We start from the raw sequence: 24,226 nt of genomic DNA on the forward strand, positions 1-24,226 counted from the left end.
AATATTTTTTACCAAAGCTGTTGCAACAATTTTCCCCTTAGACATAGAGGGAACTCATATAACTCTAAAGGTAAATGTTTTTGTATTACCAAAGTAAATATTTGTTCAGGAAATGTGTGAGGCCATACTGGACATTGATTTGTTCCTACTTCTGTATAATATGTCATATATTTGTAAAGTAACTCGGTAAAGAAAATGCTTCTATTAATCGCATTTTTCTATAGAATTAAAACATAGTTATCTTTGTCTTTTATCAGCTTTTCCGTTCTTTCATCATCTATGGTGATGACTTCTGCTTTCCTGTAGTTTTGTTATTCACCTTAAAAATGCAGGCAAATATTCCACTTTGCTGAAATTAAAAAAAAAATTTTTTTTGATGTTTATTATTTATTTTTGAAATAGAGACAGAACATGAGCAGGGGAGGGGCAGAGAGAGGAGACAGAATCCAAAGCAGGCTCCAGGCTCTGAGCTGTCAGCACAGAGCCTTATGTGGGGCTCAAACTCACGAGCTGTGAGATCATGACCAAGCCAGAGTCAGATGCTTAACTGACTAAGCTACCCAGGCGCCCCTTTGCTAAGAATATTTTTAAGTAAGGGATTATATAATGGAATGTAGTAGAGTTGTGGGTTTTTTACCATAACTGTCATTAGTTTAACAACTTATGCAAATGACAGGATTCTAATTTCTTCCTAATAAATTGGTAGTTAAGTTTTTATACTTTCCATCTCATGGAAACTTATCATGATTATTCCCTGTCTTCAGTTTTGAATTAATCTTTAACAACACACTATAGATATACTGTTAGCTTAGTTACCAGATCTTTTTAAAATTTTTTATTTTGGAAAATTTTAAGCATAAGGAAAAGAGAGTTTAATTGACCTCATGTTCCCATTTATCAACATGTAGTCTATTTCATTTCCTCTGTGTTATCTGTCTCACCACTGGATTATTTTAACACAGATACCAAATATAATTTCCTTCCTAACTACTTCAGTGTGAGTCTCTAATAAAAAAAGGCCCCCCCCACTCCATAATACTACCCAGTGCCATTTCATCTTTAAAAATTAGGAATTTATTAATATCAAATGTCCAGTTAGGGTTCAGATGATCCTTATTGTCTCAGAAATTCTTTCTACAGTTAGTTTTGTAAGTCAGAATCCAAATAAGATCTAATCCAAACAAAATCATACTTGGATCCAAACTCCTATCCAAGCATATTTGGTTGATATGTCTCTGAAATCTCAATTTATGGACTCTCTTTCTCCCTTTTGTTTGTTTTTGCCCCAATGACCTTAAATAAAATCTTTTTTGAGAATTTCTTTTGCTAAATGTTTTATTCACATTTATTATATTTTGTTTCAGTGATCAGGTTTCTCTTTTATGTTCTAAGAAGTTTTCCTTATTAAAATATCTTTAGAAAGTTGTCACTTAAAAAAAGTTTACAAATTAATTTTAGAGAAACTGACAGTGTTTAAAGATGGGAGCCTAAAACAGGTATGCTGCTTTTAACAACTAATTGTTCTTTATTAGGTTACATTTGGTATGTAAATCATATAACCTGAAATATTCTTATGCTGTCTTTATTTACAAGGAAATTTATGCCATGCGGTTTAAATGACAATTCATAATAAGAAACATTTGCTAATATTGAAGATGAACAATAAAATTGACATTCCTCATGAGTAGGGTTTTGATGTATGATAGAACAGAGAACTAGAAGTAGACTCTTTCATTTGAGTTTGTCTATATAGTTGCAGCTGAGTAATTTTCAAATTGTGATACCAGGTTTAAAAAAACATTGCAGTGCTTTAAGAGAACATGATTCCACTTTAGAAGAGGGAGTGGTTCTTCAGGTAGAATCATATTTTATAGTATACTAAAAGTGAAATAACTTTTGGGGGCGCCAGAGTGGCTCAGTCAGGCGTCTGACTCTTGATTTTGGCTCAGGTCATGATCTCATGGTTATGAGAACAAACCCTGCGTGGGACCCCGCGCCGAGCGTAGAGTCTGCTTTAAGCTTCTCTCTCCCACTCCTTCTGCCCCTTCCCCACTTGTGCGTGCATGTGCATGCATGCACTCTGAAAAAAAAATCTTTAATGAAAATTAAATTTACTTAAAATTTAAATAAATTTAAAATCTCATTTTGATGAGTATTAAAATTGCCAAGCTATATCTAAACCTCTTGAAAAGAGAACTTAATTGCTGTGGTGTACAGAAGAGGTTTACCATTTCCCTCCCATGTAGGCAGTGTTTGGTGTCCACTAAATATGTTTAAAATAAATTTGTTGTAAAGAAGATAGTGCTAGTGTGTATTAATTTGCTAGGGCTGCTGTTACAAAGTACCACAGTAGAAAGTTATTGTCTTGTAGTTCTGGAAACTAAAAGTCTAAGATCAAGGTATTGGTAGTGTTAGCTCCTTCTGAGATCTGCATAGAAGAATCTGTTCCATGCTTTCTCCTAGCTTCAGTTGCCTTGCTGGCAATCTTTGGCATTCCTTGGCTTGTAGAAGCCTCATCTGATATCTGCCTTATCTTTTACTCAGTAGTCTCTTTGTGTGCATGTCTGTCTCCAGATTTCCTCTTGTTATAAGGACAATAGTCATATTAGATTAGGGCCCACCTTGCTAAACTAATCTTAATAAATTATGTTTGCAGTGACCCTGTTTTCAAATTAGCTCACAGCTGAGGTACTAGAGATGTAGGACTTCAACTTAAGAATTTAGAAAAGGACACAATTCAACTCACAGCAGGTTTTACTAAATATATGTGTACATCAGTGTATCATTTTCATTTATATTTATTTAGAATGAATACCCTGCCTTCTTCTACAACTAATTTATGGCCATTTAAGATAAAAGTCACATATATAATAGAATCCTTAAGTTATAGAAATAAAAACATGAAGAATCGTGTATAGAGAGGAAAAAAGTAAGCCTACTAAAAGTGTAAATTAATGTAGTTACTGAAATTGACTTTTAAATTTAGTTATAAAATTCCATAAAGTTAAGGCACGATGGGTAAAAATTCTCATTGTCAGGTTTTACTATGACACAACTACATTTTATCAGAATAGAGAGACAATTTTCTGAAACTAAATTTTAAAAGTAACTTACCATATTAGTTCTTTATCATAGAAGAGAAAACAAAATCAGAAGCAATGTCTTTATTGGTGGTTTTGTAACACAGTACAGAGATAACTCTTCAAATGGGGCATGGCTACCCTCCCCCACCAATCCCACCAAGCTGCAGACTGCTGTTTCTTGTTACTCAGTGCTAAGTTCGTGGTGAGAGCAAAGGGGCGTTCATTAACTTAACCCAGGCCCTTAGGCAGGGCGCCGGGAGCCTGGGCCCTGGGAGTAGGTTTTTTTCTCCCCCCAACATTTTTGCCCCTTCTGTGAAAGCAAAACTCTGCTCTGTACATGTGGATGGTCTTGGGTGAGAGTAAGTTTCTTGCTCCTTTTCCAGTGGTAGCAGGACATGTGTTTTGTGTTGGTGCAGAATTCTATGCCCCTTTTTTTAGTGGTTGCTCTAGCATGAGTAATATGAATTTTTAACTTAACCACAAATAATAATATGTTTATCTTACAATATTACACTTCCATTTCCTTCTGTCCTATGTGCCATTATTGTCATACATTTCACTTTTTACGTGTTTTAAACCCCATAATACAGTACCTGTTTTTGCTTTGTACCAGAGGTTAGCAAACTTTATCTGAACAGCAGATGGCAAATATTTTAAGCTTTAAGGGCCATAAGGTCTCTGTCACAACTTCTCCATTCTACTGTAAAAGCACAGAAGCAACCATAGACAGTATATAAACAGATGAGTGTAACTGTTTTCCAATAAAACTTTATTTACAAAAATAGATGGTAGTCTGGGCCATAGCTTGCTGATTCCTGCTTTAGATAGTTATCATTTTTTAAAAAATAGCTTTATTGAAATATAATTTATATACCATACAATTTACCCATTTAAGGTATACAAATGAATGGCTCTTAGTATGTTCACAGAGTTGTAAAACCATCAGAACAATCAATTTTAGAAGATTTTTATTACCCTGAAATGAAGCCTTGCACCCCTAGCCATTGCCCTCTAATTCCCTTATCCCCTGATTTGCCCTAATTCTAGGCAACTGCTAATCTACTTTCTGTCTCTTTGTATTTGCCTACTCTGGCCTTTTCATGTAAATGGAATCATATAGTGTATAATCCTTTGTGACTGGTTTGTTGCACCCAGCATAATGTTTTCAAAGGTTATCCATATTCTACGTGTATTAGTATTCATCTATTTTTATTGCCAAATTAAATTTAGCAGTGTGGGAGAATTCTGATTTTTCTACATCCTCACCAACACTTGTTATTGATCTTTTTGATTTAGCTGTCATAGTGTGGTTATGAAGCTGTTTCTCATTGTTTGACCTGCATTTCCCTGAAAGGTTGTTAATGATGTTGAGTATCTTTTCATGTGCTTTTTGGCCATTTGTGTGTCTTCTTTGGAGAAATGTTTATTCAGATTCTTTGTTTCATTTAAGAAATTGGATTACTTATCTTCTTGAAGAGTTTTTTAAAAACATTTGTTTATTGTTTTTGAAAGGGAGAGCAAGAATCCCAAGCAGGCTCCGTGCTGACAGTGCGGGACTAGATCTCACAGACCACGAGATCATGACCTGAGCTGAAATCAAGAGTTGGTTGCTTAACTGACTGAGCCACCCAAGCGCCTTATCTTTTGGAAGAGTTTTAAGAGTTCTTCATGTAGGGGTGCCTGGCTGGCTCAGTTGGTGGAGTATGTGACTCTTGATCTTGGGGTTGTGAGTTTGAGCCCCAGGTTGGGTGTAGAGATTACTTAAAAATAAAATCTGAAAAAAAAAAAAAAAAAAAAAAAAGTTCTTCATGTATTCTGGATACAAACCCCTTGTCATATATAGAATTGGTAAATATTTTCTCCCACCTGTGCATTTTCTTTTCACTTTCTTAATAATGTCCTTCGAAGAAAAAAAAGTTTTAAATTCCAGTGATATCCAGTCTATATTTTCTGTTTTCTCATTTATTGCATGTGATTTTGATGTCTTCTATATATATGAAACTATTGCCTAATCCAAGGTGGTGAATATTTTAGCTTTTATGTTTAGGTCTTTGATCTTTTTTGGGTTAATTTTTTGGGTTAATTTTGTTTTGGGTTAATTTTGGGGTAATTTTTATAATGTCAAAAGTCATTTTTTGCCTGTGGATATCCAGTTGTATCAACACATTTGTTGAAAACACTATTCTTTCCACTGTTGGAATGTCTTGACATCCTTGTCAAAAGTCAGCTGACCATAAATGTGAGGGTTTATTTCTAGATTCTAAATAGTATTCCGTTGCTCTATTTGTTTATTTTTGTGCCAGCACCATACTATTTGATTAGTGTAACTCTATAGTAAAGTTTTGAAATTGGGAAGTATGAGTCTTTCAACTTTAGATTTCATTTTCAGTATTTTTTTGGCTATTCTAGGTCCCTTGCTTTTCCATGTAAATTTTAAGATCAGCTTGTCAGTTTCTTCAAAAAGTCAACTGGGATTTTGATAGGTTTGAGTTGACTCTGTAGATCAACTAGGGAAATATTGGCATCTTAACAATGTTGTCTTCTGATCCATAAACACAGATATCTTTCCATTTATTTAGGTCTTCTTTAATTTTTTTCAACAATATTTTATAGTTTTAGAGTATAAATTTAACACTTTTTTTTTTGTAAAATTTATTCATAAGTATTTTATTTAAAAAAATTTTTTTTTTTTTTTTTAACGTTTATTTATTTTTGAGACAGAGACAGAGCATGAACGGGGGAGGGGCAGAGAGAGAGGGAGACACAGAATCAGAAGCAGGCTCCAGGCTCTGAGCCATCAGCCCAGAGCCCGACGCAGGGCTCGAACTCACGGACTCACGGACCGTGAGATCGTGACCTGAGCTGAAGTCAGACGCTTAACCGACTGAACCACCCAGGCGCCCCATAAGTATTTTATTTTTTGATGCTATTATAAATGGAAATCTTTTTTATTTTTTTACATCACTACTATTAAGAATACAGTTCATTTTTGTATGTTAATCTTGTATCCTGCGACCTTGCCAAATTCATCTATTCTAATAGGTTTTTAGTAGCGTCCTTAAAATTTTGTATATATAAAATCCCTGTCATCTGCAAATTGTGATAGTTTTACTCCTTCACTTTTTATTTTTTATTTTTTTATTTGTTTTTTTAATTTCTTGCCTAACCGCCCTTGTTAGATCCTCCAGTGCAATGTTAAATAGAAGTAGCAAGATTAGACATCCTTATACCCGATCTTAGGGGAAAGCATTCAGTCCTTGGCCTTTAATGGTGCTCTGGGTTTTTGGTAGATGCCATTTAAGAGTTGAGAAAGTTCTCTCTATTCCAAGTTTGTTGAGTGTTTTTAATATAAAGGGGAGTGTTAAATTTTGTCAAACTCTTATTACACCTGTTGAGATGACCATGTGGTTTTTGTCTTTTATTCTGTTGATATGATGTGTTAGATTGATTGGTTTTCATATATTAAATCAACCTTGCATTGTTGGTATAAATCTCACTTGGTTGCGGTATGTACTTTTCAAATATATATACTTGGATTTCACTTGCTAGTGTATGTTGAAGATTTTTGTGTGTATATTTGCAAAAGATTAGTCTGTTCCATTTCTTGTGATGTCTTTTGTCTCATTTGGTATGAGGGTAATATTGCTCTTACACGGTGAATTGGGAAGCATTCCTTCATCATCTGTGTTTTGGGAGAGTTTGTAAGGGATGGTATCTATTGTTCTTTAAATGTCTGGTAGAATTTTCCAGTGAAGCTGCCTGGGTGTGGGCTTTTCTTTGTTGGAAGTTTTACAATTATTCAATTTGTCTGCTTGTTATATTCGAAATTTTTTTTTTTTTAGTTTTGCAAGACTGTTTCTAGGAATTTGTCTGTTTCCTCTGTGTTATCTAATTTGCTGGCCTATAATTGTTCATAGTATTTTCTTATGATCCTTTTTATTTCTGTAAAGTCAGTGGTAATTTTTCTTTTTCATTCCTGATTTTAGTAATTTGAATCTTTTACCTTTTTTCTTGGTTAGTCTACTTACAGGTTGTGAATTTTGTTGATATTTTCACAGAACCAGCTTTTGGTTTGTTTATTTTTCTTTTCTTTTTTTCTTTTTTTTTCTGTTCTCAATGATCTTTTAAAGATACTAAAAGTGGAAAAATTATCTTTTTTTAAAAAAATAGGCTTCATGCCCAGTGTGGAGCCCAGTGCAGGATTTGAACTCAGGACCCTGAGATCAAGACCTGAAATGAGATCAAGAGTTGGATGCTTAACCAACTGAGCCACCCAGGCACCCTGAAAAAGTATCTTTTTTATTTACTCACATATTTATAATTTTCAGTGATCTTCATTTCTTTATGCAAATCTGTTTCCATCTGTTATCCTACTTCTGTTTGAAGAACTTCTGATTCTTTTAACTCAGATCTACTGGCAGTGAATTCTGTCAGCTTTGGTTGTCTGGAAAAATCTTTATTTTGCCTTCATTTTTCAGTATATTTTGTTAGATACAGAATATTCGGTTGGCATTTTTTTTTCAGTACTTTAAAGACATTGCTCCATTATTCTGCCTTGAGTAGTTTCTGATGAAAAATATACTAATAATCTTATCTTTGTTTTTCCTTTTACTGTTTTCAAGATTTTCTCTTTTTTCTTTGGTGTTGAGCAGTTTGTGAGGTATGTAGGGTTTTCCCCCTGCTTGGGGTTTATTAAATTTCTTAAATATGTGGTTTGTTTTCAAAAACTCTCCAGCATTTTCTCTTTAAATACTTTTTCTACCCTATTTTTTTCCTCTGTTACTGAGAATCCAAATATTTGTATTTGAGTCTCTTTGATAGATGTGACAGATTTTGAATGCTCTGTTCTGTGTTTTTTCTTTCCCCCACTCCTTTAATTCTTTGTGTTTTACTTAGATAATTTCTCTTGACATGATTGTTTCTGTGTCCCATCTGCTCAGAAGCCCATGTATGTTATTATTTCTCTTCAATATTGTGATTTTTAAAAAATGTTTTTGTCATTTCCTTTTGATTCTTTTATAGTTTTATCTACGTGCAAGTCCTCAGTTTGTTCATGAATCTTCAACAGCTTTATACAACATCCTTTAACATAGTAATCATATTTGTTTTAAAGTCCTTATCCTAGTCCAGTCTCTAGGCCTTTTCTGGTTCTGATTCTCTTGACTGCTTTAGCTCTTGACAGTGGTTTTTGTTTGTTTGTTTGGTTGGTTGGTTGGTTGGTTGGTTTTTGCCCCTTGATCTTATTATGTGTCTTATAAATATTTATTGAGTGCTGGACTTATGTTTAAAAGATTAACAGCGACCAAGGTTGATAGTATCTATGCCCAGAAATGTGTACCCCTGTTGTTTTGTCAGGCCATTAGTGTGGGGTTTTGAGTCTCTGATCCATAGTTGGCTAGTTGGGTTTTGTGTTTTTTGTTATTGCTAGTTAGTTTCAACAAGCTACCAACTTCAAATTTTTTTAGTGGCTTCTACCACCTTGTCTTTAGTGTAGGGTCTGGGGCCCTGGAGGGTTTTCTCAGTGTTCTTGCTCTACTCTCAGCTTTCAACAAGTCACGCTCACCTGTTCCATAGGGGAGTCTCTGTGCTCTTGCTCAGCTCTCAGTGGTAGATTGCTATTGTTTTGTACTCTAGTCAAGGCTTCGGTTGTGGGGAGAGAGAATTTGGTCCTCCTGCTGGAGCTTTAATTTTAGGCAGTCCGTTGTCACCTGAGTGCCAGAGTGGTTATTATTAGCGTTCCTGCCCCTTCTCCCACCTCTCTCCACAGCCTTGTATCAAGAGAAGGAATGATTGTCTTGCTCCTCTTCCAACAACAGCAGACCTTTGCTTTATATCAATGTAAGATCTTGGGCCCAAGCTGGCTTCAGACTTGCCCCTGACAGTGATGGCTGGTTTTTTTTTTCTCTCTTTCAGTGGTGGCTGACCTTTGTCAGCGATCAGAGAGTGGGCAGGTTCCTGCTGCTCATCCAGTAGCAGCTAGCTTTGTTTCTAGAAACCCCTCTTTCTGTGGAAGCTTGGTTTTTTTTCTTGGGCAGGGGGTGTGAGGGTTTCCTTCTGAGATGTTTAAAACTTATCCTCAATGTCTTTCTGTATATCATATTTCAAGGTTGTCTGTTTAGAAGATTAGTTCCTGATGAGCAGAAGGATATTTAGAGAATTTATAGAAGGAAGCCTACTATTTGGTTACTATTATAATATGCCAATATGTCTGTTCTTTTACAGCTTAGGCTTGATTTCCGACTCTTTTCACATGTTTTTCGATAGCACTGCCATTTTGGCTGGATTGGCAGCATCTGTTATTTCCAAATGGAGAGATAATGATGCTTTCTCTTATGGGTAAGACCTTTTAAAAACTTTTTTATCGAAGTATAAGAAATACAGAAAATAAATCTTAAGCATAATGAATTTTCACAAATTGAACACATTTGTATAACTTGAACTCTTGAATTCCCCCTCATGCCTCCTTCTCGTTCCTTCCCATGTCGCTCCCCAAGAGTAACAAGCACTTCCCTAACTTGGTGGATTAGTTTTAAGCTGTTTTTGAACAGTATGTAATTGCAATCTACAGTATATATATATTTTTTGTTTTTGCATCGAAGTTCTTTTGCTTAGAGATTTTAAGTGAAATTTTTTGCTAGATAGGGGACTTCCTCAACTCTTAACCTAATTTTTTTTTTTTTTTCAACGTTTATTTATTTTTTTTGGGACAGAGAGAGACAGAGCATGAACGGGGGAGGGGCAGAGAGAGAGGGAGACACAGAATCGGAAACGGGCTCCAGGCTCTGAGCCATCAGCCCAGAGCCTGACGCGGGGCTCGAACTCACGGACCGCGAGATCGTGACCTGGCTGAAGTCGGACGCTCAACCGACTGCGCCACCCAGGCGCCCCAACCTAATTTTTTTAAGAAGAAGAAAAAATATTTCAGTTTATGAAAATGGTCATGTTTCTTTTTTAAAGAGATACTTTGCCGTTAATTTATTTAAAATAATTATTTTCTAATCTGATTTTATATTACCCTCTGCAGTTCTGCTTTTATGAAAAATACTTCTTTTCATACTCTTGCTGAATTTGGATAACTAATCAAATATTTGGAGAGTTTTTATGCTGAAGAGACCATATTGGCACATCTGGTCTCACTTCCAAGCCTCGTACCCTTCGAGGCAGGGTTTGCCTTTTGTCCATCTCTGATTGGGGGAAGCAATGAAATTTCTGATGTTCGAGTGATCTGCCTGGGTGTTTTCTTTTTTGAGTTCATAGAGTATTTTGCAGTGCAATTATATTTACATGTAACCAGTACTCAGAGGTAGTACCCTTTTTCTGTCTCCCCATCCACTTTCTCTTTCCTTCCTGCTCCCCCCTTGCCTCTTACTTGTTGACTCTTGTCTAGCTCCCTTGTGAGTGCTCTCTCACATTCTCTCCTTTCTTCACTCTTTCCTACTTTTTTTCTCTTTCACTCTCATCCCCATCCTCATGCTCACTGTCATCTCTCTGGAACTCCCTAACCTCCTCTCTTGTACTTTCCAGTTCCTTGTGCCTGTGCTCATGGTCTTTGTCTATCCCTCAGCCTTCCACCCTCTCCTTCCTCTCTTTCTCTCTCCCGCACATCTTTGTTTTCTCCCTCTACCCTTGACTGCTGTATCTCTCAGGTCTTCCTTATTTCCTTCTCCCTCTCTCTCAACCTCTTCTGCCCTAAGTCTTTCTTCTCTCCCTTTCCCAGTCTCTTTCCTTCTCTCCCTGATCCTCCTCCTGGAAGGCTCTCTTTCCTTTGCAGCGTCTCTCATCCTCTCCTGCCTGCTCATAGCCACTCTCTTAGCACACTGCCTCTTATTCCCCTTGTTCTTTTACTCTTGTTCCCTCACTGCTTTCCTCTTTCTTTCCACCTTTTGCTTTTGTTCTTGAACAAGCAAGCACACACTGCCTTTCTTGTACATGCTCTTGTTCTCTTCAGAGGGCCCACTGTGAGTCTAATCCTTTGCCTCTTATAAAGATGAATAAGATATGTCTTCTGCCTTGGAGGAACTTGTGGTCAGATGGAAAAATGGTTCAGTAAAAATACCATAATGACTGTACATTGTGACAAGTGTCAAAAGAGAGATATATGAAATTCTGACAAAACTTGCTGATTTGGGGTATAACTGAAGTGATATAATTATTTGCAAGATTATAAAAATGAGGCAAAAACACTAATTATACTGTTTTTGTAGACTAGAGCGAGAGATCTGTATATAAATAAATCCAAACAGCTCAGAAGAGAACATTTTCCATGGCATTATGCAATCAAAAGATTCTTAAGTGTGTTTTGAATCATTAAAGAAAAATTGTATGTAAAGTTCTAATTTTGTGTTGGAAAATGAGTAATTCATATATATCATATATCAAAAATCTGATTAGAGTATCTTACTGAACAAGTTTTTGGGATAAAGAATAGGTGACTATAAAAGTTCTCAGTTCTTACACGTTAGGATATCTGTTGTTTTCTGTTTAGGTTGCGTAGTCTCCACTGTAAGATGGTTTTTAGGCATAACTTTGATACCTTCAGTACCATAGTGGTTTTAGCTGTGCAACTTCAACTCATTTATATGAGGGAGTAATATTCTTGCCATCTTTTTATCTCTTATTCTATCTTTTCCTTGTTTGCCTTTTTCTTTTGAGAAGGAAAAAATTAGGGAATAAAATCTGATGCAACATTTGAACCTATTAATGACTGCTATAGTAGTAAGCAGTAAAATATAGGTACCAGTACATCAAAATGACACTGGATAGACTAAGCCTAGGGATGAATCTCCAAAACCCTGATTCAGTATGATCGCAATAGCAGACTGACTACAATAGAAGATTAGGAGGAATCTGAGAGGCAGAAGACTTTTCAGTATTTCTCTATAGAAAAGTCATTTTTGTATCTGGTCACACTATTTTTGAAATAGCGATGCCAGTATAAAAATAATATATGTCTGATGGGTAGATACGTATGTACATGCCTTTACACGTATGTATATGTACGTGTATCCTTTTTTGCCTTGGCTAAAGAATCCAGATGTCATCATACTTAATTAGGCAATAGCACGTTCGTGAATTATATGTTTTAATTCCAAGACTCACTCTGTTGAAGTAAACAGTTATTTGTAGAGTCAAGTATGTCTGGTTTTCACAAAATTTTCACTTGATTCCTGCAAGCAAGGTTAGCAAATATATTAAGCCTAATTAAATCACTTGAGTCCAACAGCAGATCAGAATTTATTAAGCACATACTAAGCTAGGCACTAGAGAGACAAAAAGATGCCTGAAAAACATTTCTACCTCTGATCTTGAAATCCAGTGGAACTCAAGGACAAAAGGCTTTCAATCAAGCATTAGCTTTGGGAATAGAAGAGTGGGTTAAAAGAAAGTGCTTTTTTTATTTTGAGGTTAGTAACCCTGCTGATAGATTAGGTAAATTCCTAAGTGTTTACTATGGAAGCAGGCTGAATTTAATGAATGTTTTCTCCTGAAAAATAAAAAGGCATATGCTTTGACAAATATGTAAATCTAATTCATTCGTATGTGTTAGAAGGTAGAAATCTGCATTCTTTCTGAATGTAGAAATACATGCTATGTTGGAATGTACTGAAAGAGCAAACTTCAACATAACTTCAATGAGTACATTTTTTTAATGTTTATTTTTGTGAGAGAGACAGAGCATGAGCTGGGGAGGGGCAGAAGAAGAGGGAGACACAGAATCCTAAGCAGGCTCCAGGCTCTGAGCTGTCAAGACAGAGCCCTATGTGGGGCTCGAACTCAAAACTGTGAGATCATGGCCTGAGCCAAAGTCGGACACTCAACTGACTGAGACACCCAGGTGCCCCTGAAACGAGTACATTTTAAATAGTTTGTTCTCTTTAAAAATGTTTTTTACAGTAAAGCTTGTATAATCTAGAAGTTGACAAAGCTAGAAAAAGCAGAATTTTTGATGTTCCTATTATATTATTTAAGGACCATAGTGATTAACTGCTCTCAGCACCCTTTGAATCAAGTTAGGACATGTAAAACTGCCAAGTTGAAGTTTCTAATGACTTTACCTAAGCCACATATACCTTAACAGAAAAATAGAATCTTTCCCTGATGCTTCATGCAGGTAGGAAGCAGAAAGCTTCAGAAGTCCATAGAGAAAAAGGCAGGCATTTAAAAAATAGTTTAATTAGAATTATGCGAAGCCAGGATTGATTCTAAAAATAGGTGATTGAAAAGTTTTTGTTAAATGTATTAATCTTAGAAAAGAGTGATTAGGAATGTAAATCTTAAGTTGGCTCTAGGATGATTGTGTTTTCCTTCAGAGTTCCATTTTCCAAAGATTTCAAAACCGAAAGTTATAAAACAAAAAGTATAAGGAGTTTTTAGAAAAGAAGCAAATAAGTTATTAAACCCCTCTTTCAGAAAAGTCCTTTGCTCCTACTTTTTATTTCTTAGATCCTTCCTTCTTTGCCTCCTTGTCCAGTCCAATTTTTCCTTCTCCAGGGGCAACTTGAAATTTATGTTTCTGTGCAGGGTCTTTCTAAACGTACTTACTCAAGGAAGGTCTTTTGATTGGCTTGTAGAGATGGATGTGGTTTATGGCATTTTGCTATTATACATAATTCATAATAATTAAAGTCATTTCCTCATTTCTACAGTATATATAGAATAAAGCATACTATACAATACTAGGATTTGCTGTCTGCTTTTAACCATATAATATGGTTTAGAATCTCTGAATGTATATAAATGTATGATTTGATTTTTAAGAAATAATAATTCATTTGTTTACTTTGCTCTTCTTTAGGTATGTTAGAGCGGAAGTTCTGGCTGGCTTTGTCAATGGCCTGTTTTTGATCTTCACTGCTTTTTTTATTTTCTCAGAAGGAGTTGAGGTATTGTAGATAATGATTAGAGTCAGTAAATAACATTTCTGCAATGAAAATGTTTATGAACTAAAGATACATGTATAAAGCTGTCTTCACACTGTTATTAAGTATTATTGAGGACAGTCTTAGATTAGGTAAAATATGTAAGAGGAGCTTACAAAATAGTGGAAAAATTAAGTATATGTGAAACTACTTGAAATTGACAACCATTAAATGATAGTGCTTTATAAGCTATGAATGAATTGTAGACGCTGTGAAAAGTAAAGGCACAGTCTGGGTAGTGAGGTCAGCTGGGAAGAGTTCTTAAACGAATCCGAGAATTTTGTCAGTGAACCTGTAATATTTGGCATATTAAAGAAATATAAAGAGAAAATTGAAAGATTAATGAACCTGAAATGAATGGCAGTATTTTATGATACCAAAGAGGGATGGTTTTGAGACCAAATAGTCATGCTTTTAAATATTGGTGTGTATTTAAAAATAGTAATTACTACCTTGTCTGCAGTATGTGAGCACTATTTTTTTTTTCTAGAAACTGTTTTGGTATATATTTATAGAGTACTTTTAATTCTGAAAATAAAAATTTTTAAAGATTGCTTTTTGTTTTTACCAGTTGATCACTCAAAAATTATATCAATGCTCTTTGTTTGTATTATTTGTTTTCTAGAGAGCATTAGCCCCTCCAGATGTACACCATGAGAGACTGCTTCTTGTTTCGATTCTTGGGTTTGTGGTAAACCTAATAGGAATATTTGTTTTCAAGCATGGAGGTCATGGACATTCTCATGGCTCTGGTATGATGGTTAGAACGCTTTGTTTCTTCATTTTCTCTTTTCATCATAATTATCACTTTTGAAAATTGATACATTTTGGGGCACCTGGGTGGCGCAGTCGGTTAAGCGTCCGACTTCAGCCAGGTCACGATCTCGCGGTCCGTGAGTTCGAGCCCCGCGTCGGGCTCTGGGCTGATGGCTCGGAGCCTGGAGCCTGTTTCCAATTCTGTGTCTCCCGCTCTCTCTGCCCCTCCCCCATTCATGCTCTGTCTCTCTCTGTCCCAAAAATAAATAAAAAACGTAAAAAAAAAAAAAAAAAAAAGAAGAAGAAAATTGATACATTTTAAAGTTAAAGTCTATGTTGGTTTTTTTTAAGTTTATTTATTTTGACAGAGAGAGAGAGAGAGAGAGAGAGCAAGCATGAGTGGAGGAGGGGCAGAGAGAGAGAGGGAGAGAAGAGAATCCTAGGCAGGCTCCTCCTTGTCAATGCAGAACCCAATGTGGGGCTCTATTTCATGAACCATGAGATCATGACCTGAGCCAAAATCAAGAGTCTGATGCTTAACCGACTGAGCCACCCAGGAACCCCTATGTTGATTTTTAACAACAGAAATAATATGTTAATAGACACTTATTAATGTCTTCTTGAACCATCACTCCCACTTCTCCATGTGTCTCCATCTCAGTGCCATCTCAGAGTTACACATAATCAAGTTTGGTTGTGGATGCTTCCACACCTCTGTAGCTCTGGACACCATTTATATAAAACCAACAAATAAACATTAGAAACAATAAAACCGATCTAGTTACTAAAAATTACAGTACATGTGGCTATGAAATTTATTATACAATCTGTCTTTGAGATCCTTCTATTTGGTATGTATCAGTTGGCCTTCTCTTGTTGACACATAAAACTCCATGGTGTGGGATACCATGGCTTATTTAACTGGTCTTCTGTATGTAGACTTTAAGTCATTTCCATATGAAACGTATCCTTGTGAACATATGCAGTTGTTTTTCCAGAGTTGTGCTGTCCCATATAGTAGCCATTAGTCACATGTGGCTATTTAAATTTAAATTATGGTTAATTAAATTTAATAAAATTAAAAATTCACTTCTTCAGTTACACTAGTGACATTTTAAGTGCTCAGTAGCCACATAGGGCTACCATATTGGACAGCAGATACAGAACATTTCCATTGTCACAGAAAGTTCTTTGAATTGCACTGTGCTGGACTATAAGTAGAGTTGCTGGAACACAGGAAATACAGTTTTTAGGTTCAGTAGACAATAGCAAATTGCCCTCAAAATTACTATCATTCACATTTATCCCAGCAATGAATGTCAGTACTAATTTCCTCCCACTCATATCAAAACTTATTATTACGATTGGAGCTCCTGGATGGCTCAGTCTGTTAAGCATCCTACTCTTGATTTCAGCTCAAGTCATGATCTCATGGTCAGGAGATCGAGCCCCACATCAGGCTCTATGCTGATAGCATAGAGTCTGCTTGGGATTCTCTCCTTCTCTGTCTGCCTCTCCCCAGCTTGTGCTTGTGCACATTCTCTTTCAAAACAAATAAATAAACTTAAAAGAAAATTTAAAAAAACACAAAACTTATTATTAAGGGTTTAAGACTGTTTTGCTAATAGTTTGATAAAAATGATATCTCATTTTATTTGTTATTTCTTGTTTAGTAGTGAGGTTGAAAATCTTTCTGTATGGTTTTAGGACATTCAAGTTTATCCTCTTGTTGAACTATTTATTTATTTCTGCTTGTTTTTCTATCCTCTTCTTGTTAATCCATTTTTAATAATTTTTATATATTTTGTATACTAATCATTTGTTTTATGTGTTGCAAACATCTTTTCCCAATCTATGGCTTATCTTTAAACTTTTCTGTAGGTGTTCTTAATTTTGATATAGTCTTAGTTTTTCTGTCTTACATTTTTTTCTGGTATGTTTTCTACTTTGAGAAATTTCCATTTTCTGAGTCATAAACATGTCTCATATTTTAATACTGTTAAAATTTAGGGTTTTTTTTTCCCCGTCCATTTTGTTCCTTCATCTATATGTAATTTGTTTTTGTGGTAGGGTGAGTTAGGACTTAACTTTTTATTTCCAGTGTGAATAAGCAGTTTTCCAAGCACCAATTATTAACCTGCCTTTTACCCCATTGATGTAAAACAACACTTTTAGCCTATATTAAGTTACCTTTTAAAATTGTTTGGGCCTGTCTTGCCCATTTGGTTTTTTCATCAGCTTGTCAAGTTGTATGAAAAATCTTTTTGCGATTTTGATTGGGAATGCATAAAAAATTTTTTATGTCTTTTACTAAATTATCTTAGCTATTTTAATAAAAGATCTTTGTATTTTTTGATCAGTTTATTTTTATTTATTTATTTTTTTAATTATTTTTTTTTTTTCAACGTTTATTTATTTTTGGGACAGAGAGAGACAGAGCATGAACGGGGGAGGGGCAGAGAGAGAGGGAGACACAGAATCGGAAACAGGCTCCAGGCTCTGAGCCATCAGCCCAGAGCCTGACGCGGGGCTCGAACTCACGGACCGCCAGATCGTGACCTGGCTGAAGTCAGACGCTTAACCGACTGCGCCACCCAGGCGCCCCTGATCAGTTTATTTTTAAGTAGTTGAATGTTTTTATTACTATTAAGAATAGAAATTATTATTCCTCTTGTCTTATTGTATAGCCAGGACCCCTAGCACAGTGTTGATTAGATATACTTAAAGTTTGTATCCTTGTGTCAACGTGGATAGTCACCTGAGTAACTCAAAAAAAAAAAAACCTTAATGCCCGGGTTTAATCCCAGAACATTTTTATCAGAATCTCCAGAGGAAAATGCAAACATCAGCATGTTTTAATATGAATTCTTCATTGATTTAATGAAGAATGCTACTAAAGTTTTATCATTTGGTCTGATGTTTATGGTCTATTTCTGATGAAACTGTCTTATCAAGTTAAGGACATTACTTTTTATTCCTGCATCTATTGAAGTAATCATTTTTTCTTCCTTAGTTAATTTAAAATTTGTAATTATATTGATAGATTTCTCATAAGGAACCATCCTTAAATTTTGTGTCTATATTTTGGTCTACATTTGGGTGTGTGATCATTTTCAGTCAATTTTTGTATATCATGTGAGGTATGGGTCCAATATCATTTTCTTATATATAGATATCTGGTTGTCTCAGCACCATGTTAAAAAGATTATTTTCCCCCCATTGAATTATGTTGGCACACTTGTCAACAATCAGTTGACTATAAATGTGAGAGTATTCTGGACTCTCAGTTCTTTTTCATTGACTATATGTCTATCCTTATGCCAGTACCCTACTGTCTTGTTTGATGTACATTTGAGGTAGGTTTTGAAATTGGAACATGTGAGTTATCCAGCTTTTTTCTTTTTTTAAGATTATTTTACTTACTTTGGATCCCCTCTTGCGTTTCCATATAAATTTTAAGATCAGCTTGTCAATTTCTGCAAAAAAAAAAAAAAAGGTTGGGATTTTTATAGTAATTGTATTGAATCTGTAGATGAATTTGAGGAGTATTGTCATCTTAACAATGGTAAGTCTTCTGGTTCATGAACATGGGATGCCTTCACATTTATTTATAGCTTCTTTAATTTCTTTCAACATGTTTTATAGTTATTAGCGTACATGTTTCACACTTTACAGTTAGGCTTTCTTTTTTTGTTGTAGGTAGTATAAGTGTGATTGTTTTCTTAATTTCATTTTATATTGTTCTTTACTGATGTATAAGGATACAGTTCATTTTTGTATACTGATCTTGTGTCTTCAGCCACATTGCTGAAATTGTTCCGTATTCTAATAGGTTTTTAATGGATTCTGTAGAATTTTTTAGTGTCCTGTCATCTGTAGATAGAGATAGTTTGCTTCTTCCTTTCCATATGAATGCCTTTAAAAAAATTTTTTTTTCTCTTGCTTAATTGCCCTGGTATATCATTCGATACAATATTAAATAGAAGTGGTAAGAGAGTACATTCTTGTCTTTTTCCTGATTTTAGGATGAAAGCATTCAATCTTTCTTCATTAAATATGCTGTTAGCTGTGTTTGCTGTGAGGAAGTTTATTTCTATTCCTAGTTTACTAGGTGTTTTTACCATGAAAGGGTACTGGGCTTTGTCACAACTTCTTGACTTTTTGAGATGATAGTTGGTTTTTATCCTTTATCCTTTTAATATGGCATATTACATTGCTTGATTTTTGGGTATTAAACCACCTTTGCATTCTTAGCATAAATCTCATTGGCCATGATTTATCTTTTTTATGTATTGCTTTATTTGGTTTGCTAGTATTTTGTTGAAGACACTGTGTCTATATTCTTAAGGAATTTTTAGTCTGTAGTTTGCAGGGTATCAGGGTAATGCTGCTCTTATGCAATGAGTTGGGAAATGTTCTCTTTTCTATTTATTTTTATTTTAGAGAGAGAAGGAGCACGAGCAGGGAGGGGGGCAGAGGGAAGAAGGGAGGGAGGGAGGGAGGGAGGGAGAGAGAGAGAGAGAGAGAGAGAGAGAGAGAGAGAGAGAGAATCTTAAGCAGGCTCCACACTGCATGGAGCCTGATGCAGGGCTCTGTCACACCACTCTGGGATCATGACCTGACCCAAAATCAAGAGTTAAATGCTCAACCAACTGAGCCACCCAGGTGCCCCTCTTCTACTTACTTATTTATTTTTAAGGGAGTTGGTAGGGAAGAGTACGGAATGTTTGGCAGAATTCGTAAGTGGCAGAATTCAAAAGCCTGGGCTTTTCTTTTTCAGTTTTTAAATTATTATTTTATTTTATTTATTTTTTGCTTACTATAGGTTTGTTCACATTTTTATTTCTTCTTGAGTCAGTTTCAGTAGTGTGTACATTTCTAGGAATGTTCATTTGTGTATTTGTTGTCCATTTCATCCAAATTATCTTCTTTGTTTACTTGTTTATAGTATGTTTTTTTAAAAAAATTGTTTTATTTCCATAAGGTCAGCAGTGAAGACCTTTCTTTACCAGTTTTAGTAATTTGTGCCTTCTGTCATTTTTTTTTCTTAATTAGTTCATTTAAAGGTTTATCAATTTTGTTGATTTTTTTTTTTTTAAAGAGTGCCCTTTTGGTTTTATTGATTTTTTTCCATTGTTTTCTCTCTATATTTAATTTTATTTCTGCTTTAATACTTTTATGTCCTTATGCTTTGCCTTTAGTTGTTTTTTTTTTTTTTTTTTTTTTTAATTTCTTAGGATGGAAAATGAGATTAGTAATTTGAGGGTTTTTTTTGTTTTGTTTTGTTTTTTGTTTTTTTGTTGTTTTTAGCATAGCCAAATTTTTTTCTAAGCATTGCTGAAATATGGTCCGTAAGTTTGGTAGGTCATGTTTTCATTTTTGTTCATCTCAAAGTATTTTTCTTTTTTTTCTTTTTTTTTGATGTTTATTTTTGAGAGAGAGAAACTGAACATGAGCAGGGGAAGTGCAAAGAATAAGGGAGACACAGACTCTGAAACAGGCTCCAGGCTCCAAGCTGTCAGCACAGAGCCCGATGTGGGGCTCAAACTCACCAACTGTGAGATCAAGACCTGAGCCAAAGTCAGATGCTCAACAGACTGAGCCACCCAGGAACCCCTCAAAGTATTTTTCAATTTCCTTTGTGATTTCTTCTTTGACTCATTAGCTATTTAAGAGTGTTACTTTTGATTTTGTTTTGTCATTGATATCTAATTTAATTCCATTGTGATCAGATGACACACTTTATATGATTTCAGGTTTTTTTTCAATTTATTAAGTCTTGTTTTTTCACCTAGCATTTGGTCTCTGTGGACAGTGTTCCATGTGCACTTGAGGAGAATATGTATTCTGCTGTTCTTTAGATGTTAGGTATAATTTGTTTATAGTTGTTTAACCTTCTGGGGTTTTTTTGTTGATCTTCTGCTTAGTTGTTTATTTATTATTGAAAGTAGGTATTTAAGTCTCCAACTATAATTATTCAATTGTATATTTTTTCAGTTAATTATTTTTTGCTTCATGTATTTTGGAGCTATATTGTTCAGTGCAATATGTTTATAGTCATTATATCTTCCTGATAGATTGAACATGTTTTTATGTGATGTTGTTTTTGTCTCACAATAATTTTTGGCTTACAGTTTATTTTGTCTGATATTATGCTAACCATTCCAGCTCTCCCCTGCTCGCTCTCTCTCTCTCTCTTTTTTTTTTTTTTTTTTTTTTTTTACTGCTTGCATGGTGTATTTTTCTTTCTTTTTACTTTCAGCTTGTGTCTGAGTCTAACGTGTATCTCTTATAGACAGAATAAACTAGATCATATTTGTTTTAATCAATTCTATCTCTCTCTGTCTTTCAATTAGGATATTTAAACAATTTGCATGTAATTACCAAGGTAGGATTTACATCTGCCATTTTAATATTTGTTTTCTGTATCTTCAGTCCTTTTTGTTACTCTACTTCTTGGTTTTTTGTTACTTGTTTTCTTGTTACTCTGACTCTTATTTTTTAAATGGATACTTTCTAATGTACTTTTTAATTCTGTTGTTTCTTTTACTGTATAGTTTTGAATATTTTCTTAATTGTTGCCCTGAGGATTACAAGTAGTATCTTGATTTAAAATGATTTAGTTCAGATTAATAGTAATTTAGTAATACACAAAACCTTTGTTCCAATACGCCTCCACGTTCACCTACCTTCCTTGTACTATTATTGTCAGACAAATTACGTATTTTTATGTTGTAAGCCCATCAGTACAGTTTTATAATTATTACTTTATGCAATTGTCTCTTAAAACCTACAGTAGAAATGAGTCACCAATTTAAAAATACATTCATCCTCTTTTATAATTGCCTTTACCAATGCTCTTTATTTCTCTATGTGTATTTGAATTACTGTTTAGTGTTCTTTTATCTCACTGGCAGGTAGTGTTTTTGTTGATGTGGCAATGTCTTATATGTCCTTTATTTTTATTTAAAAAAAATTTTTTTTTTTTAACGTTTATTTATTTTTGAGACAGAGAGAGACAGAGCATGAACGGGAGAGGGTCAGAGAGAGGGAGACACAGAATCTGAAACAGGCTCCATGCTCTGAGCTGTCAGCACAGAGCCCGACGTGGGGCTCGAACTCACGGACCTCGAGATCATGACCTGAGCCGAAGTCGGCCGCTTAACCGACTGAGCCATCCAGGCGCCCCATGTCCTTTATTTTTAAAGGAGAGAGGTGAATTTAGGTATCTTAGTTGAGTCTTTTTCTAACATTCTGATTTTGTCGTCCCACTGGCTTTTGACTTCCATGGTTTTTGTGGAGATGTCCCCAGTTAATCTTATGCAGGTTTCTTTATACATGGTAAGTTATTTTTTATCCTGGTCTCCAACTTTCAGTGTCTCTTTGGCATTCATCAATTTGACTATGGTGGTTCTATAGATATGGTTCCATTTGAGTTTATTCTTTGGATATTCTTTGGATTTTCCTAAGTTTTTTGAATGTGTGGTTAATATTTTTCATCAAATTTTTTTTCTGTCTCCTACTTTCTTTTCTTTTTTTGAGATTCTTTTTATGCTTAATTTGGTACACTTGATGTTTCCACACATCAAGGTCTCTAAGGCTGTTTATTTTTCTTCATTTTCTTTTTTTCTGCTCTGTTGGAGAACCAGAGTGGAAAACCTCTGTTGATCCATGTTCAGGTTTGCATTATTGTAGCTCAACTCTGTTGTTGAGCACTTCTAGTAAATATTTTATTTCAGTTATTGTAGTTTTTCACTCCAGAGTTTTTGTTTGGTTCTTTTTTACAATTTCTCGTCATTGATATTTTCTATTTGGTGAGTCATCATTGTTACACTTTCAGTCTTTACATATGGATTTCTTTATTTCTTTGAACATATTTATAATGGCTGGTTTAAAGTCTTTGTCTGTTAAGGCCAAAATATGGGTCCCCTTGAGGAACATATTCTGTTGGTTGCATTTTTTCCTGTGTGTGTGGCATACTTTCCTCTTTCTTTGCATGTCTTATAATTTTTACTGTTGCTGAAAACCGGACATTTTATATTATAATGACTCTGGTATCATTACTTCAACCTCTCCCTTCAAAGTTTGTTGTTGCTGATACTGTTGGTTTCTCTTGTTGCATGACTTTCTTGGACTAATGGCTTTCCTGCAGCGTGTGGCTGTTAAATTTTTAGAGCTGACCTCTGAGTCTAATAGTCACCACATTGAGGATAGAGATTTTTCTAAAGAATTGCAAGTTTGTACAAAATACTGACTGTGCTCTGGAGATGGTGCTTTCACAGAGCTCTGGAAGAAATCCGATCTCTCCATTGTCTACAGTGCTGCTGGCTTTTTTTGGCTGCTTTCAGCTGAGCTAGGGCAGGAGGTGAAATGGGAGTAGCCCCAAGTAAAAACAGTAGAAACGCTATAGTCCTACTGAGGTTTGGTAGTTTCTTCTTGGATGGGTGCTTTTTAGTTCATTTTGTGGTTTTGGTTAGTTGCTAGAGTTCTGATGTTGATTTTTAGATGTGTCCCTTGTATTCTTATTGTTTTAGAGAGAGAACTAATTTGCCAGTATCCTCTCTCCACCATTTTGGGAGTTGATCTCCCCATTATTCGTGATTTTCCATATAATGCGATGCTGGATTTGGTTTACTGGTATTTAAGATTTTTGTGAATATTAGTGTTATTTTTGAATTGGGTAACATCCAGTGTTTTTATGTGCTTTGCAATAGCTTGTATAAGACATTTCTTTGATGGTTTAGTAGTTTTAGGTCTGCTATGGAGAGAGGATTCTGCATTATTTTGTTTTTTTTCTAAGGATTCTACTTGCTATAATGTAGTTTTACTGATCCTTTTTTTTTATTATTAAAAACATTTTTTTTCATGTTTACTTATTTTTGAGAGAGAGACAGAGCCCGAGCAGGGGAGGGGCAAAGCAAGAGGGAAACACAGAATCTGAAACAGGCTTCAGGCTCTGAGCTGTCAGCACAGAGCCTGACTCAGGGCTGGAACCCACGAACTGTGAGATCATGACCTGAGCCAAAGTCGGACATTTAACTGAGCCACTCAGGTGCCCCTACTGATCCTTTGAACAAATACAGCAGCTTCTCTGCCTCAAATGACCATATGCATACATTTTGTCTTATCTTTGTGAGTATATGTAGTGGTACTTTGCAAAGTTTTAGCCAAGATTTTTGTCTGTGCTCTTCACCACTTTATCCCCAGTGCCTAGAACAGTGCCTATAACATAGTGTGTTCCTCTTGTATGAATGAATAACATTATCTGTAATCTCTTTAAATATTTCTGTGTACCCTCACTTACTTTCATCATCAATAAAGTCTACCACTTGGCTCTGTACTTTTATTTCCTTCCTGTACTCCATGGTAGGAGGAACTCAGTATTGTTTTAACACTGTAACACTTCTTGCAAGTAAATGTTTGTTTAATTAAATCTCTTTTTAGAGCTAGTTCTTTTCACTAATATCA

The 24,226-nt window shown here is 35.1% G+C and overlaps 1 protein-coding gene across 1 annotated transcript in view; it reads left to right on the forward strand.

The window, feature by feature from the left end:
• The window catches only part of SLC30A7 (solute carrier family 30 member 7), an 80,906-nt gene that overhangs the window by 4,235 nt on the left and 52,445 nt on the right, over positions 1-24,226 (forward strand). The window contains exons 3-5 of the mRNA XM_045478439.1: positions 9,306-9,419; positions 13,879-13,966; positions 14,628-14,754. Of these exons, the coding sequence (XP_045334395.1) occupies positions 9,306-9,419; positions 13,879-13,966; positions 14,628-14,754 (329 nt within the window). The remainder of the gene's footprint in view (positions 1-9,305; positions 9,420-13,878; positions 13,967-14,627; positions 14,755-24,226) is intronic.

This window comes from Leopardus geoffroyi, chromosome C1, assembly GCF_018350155.1.
Source record: "Leopardus geoffroyi isolate Oge1 chromosome C1, O.geoffroyi_Oge1_pat1.0, whole genome shotgun sequence".
Classification (NCBI taxonomy): Eukaryota; Metazoa; Chordata; class Mammalia; order Carnivora; family Felidae; genus Leopardus; species Leopardus geoffroyi.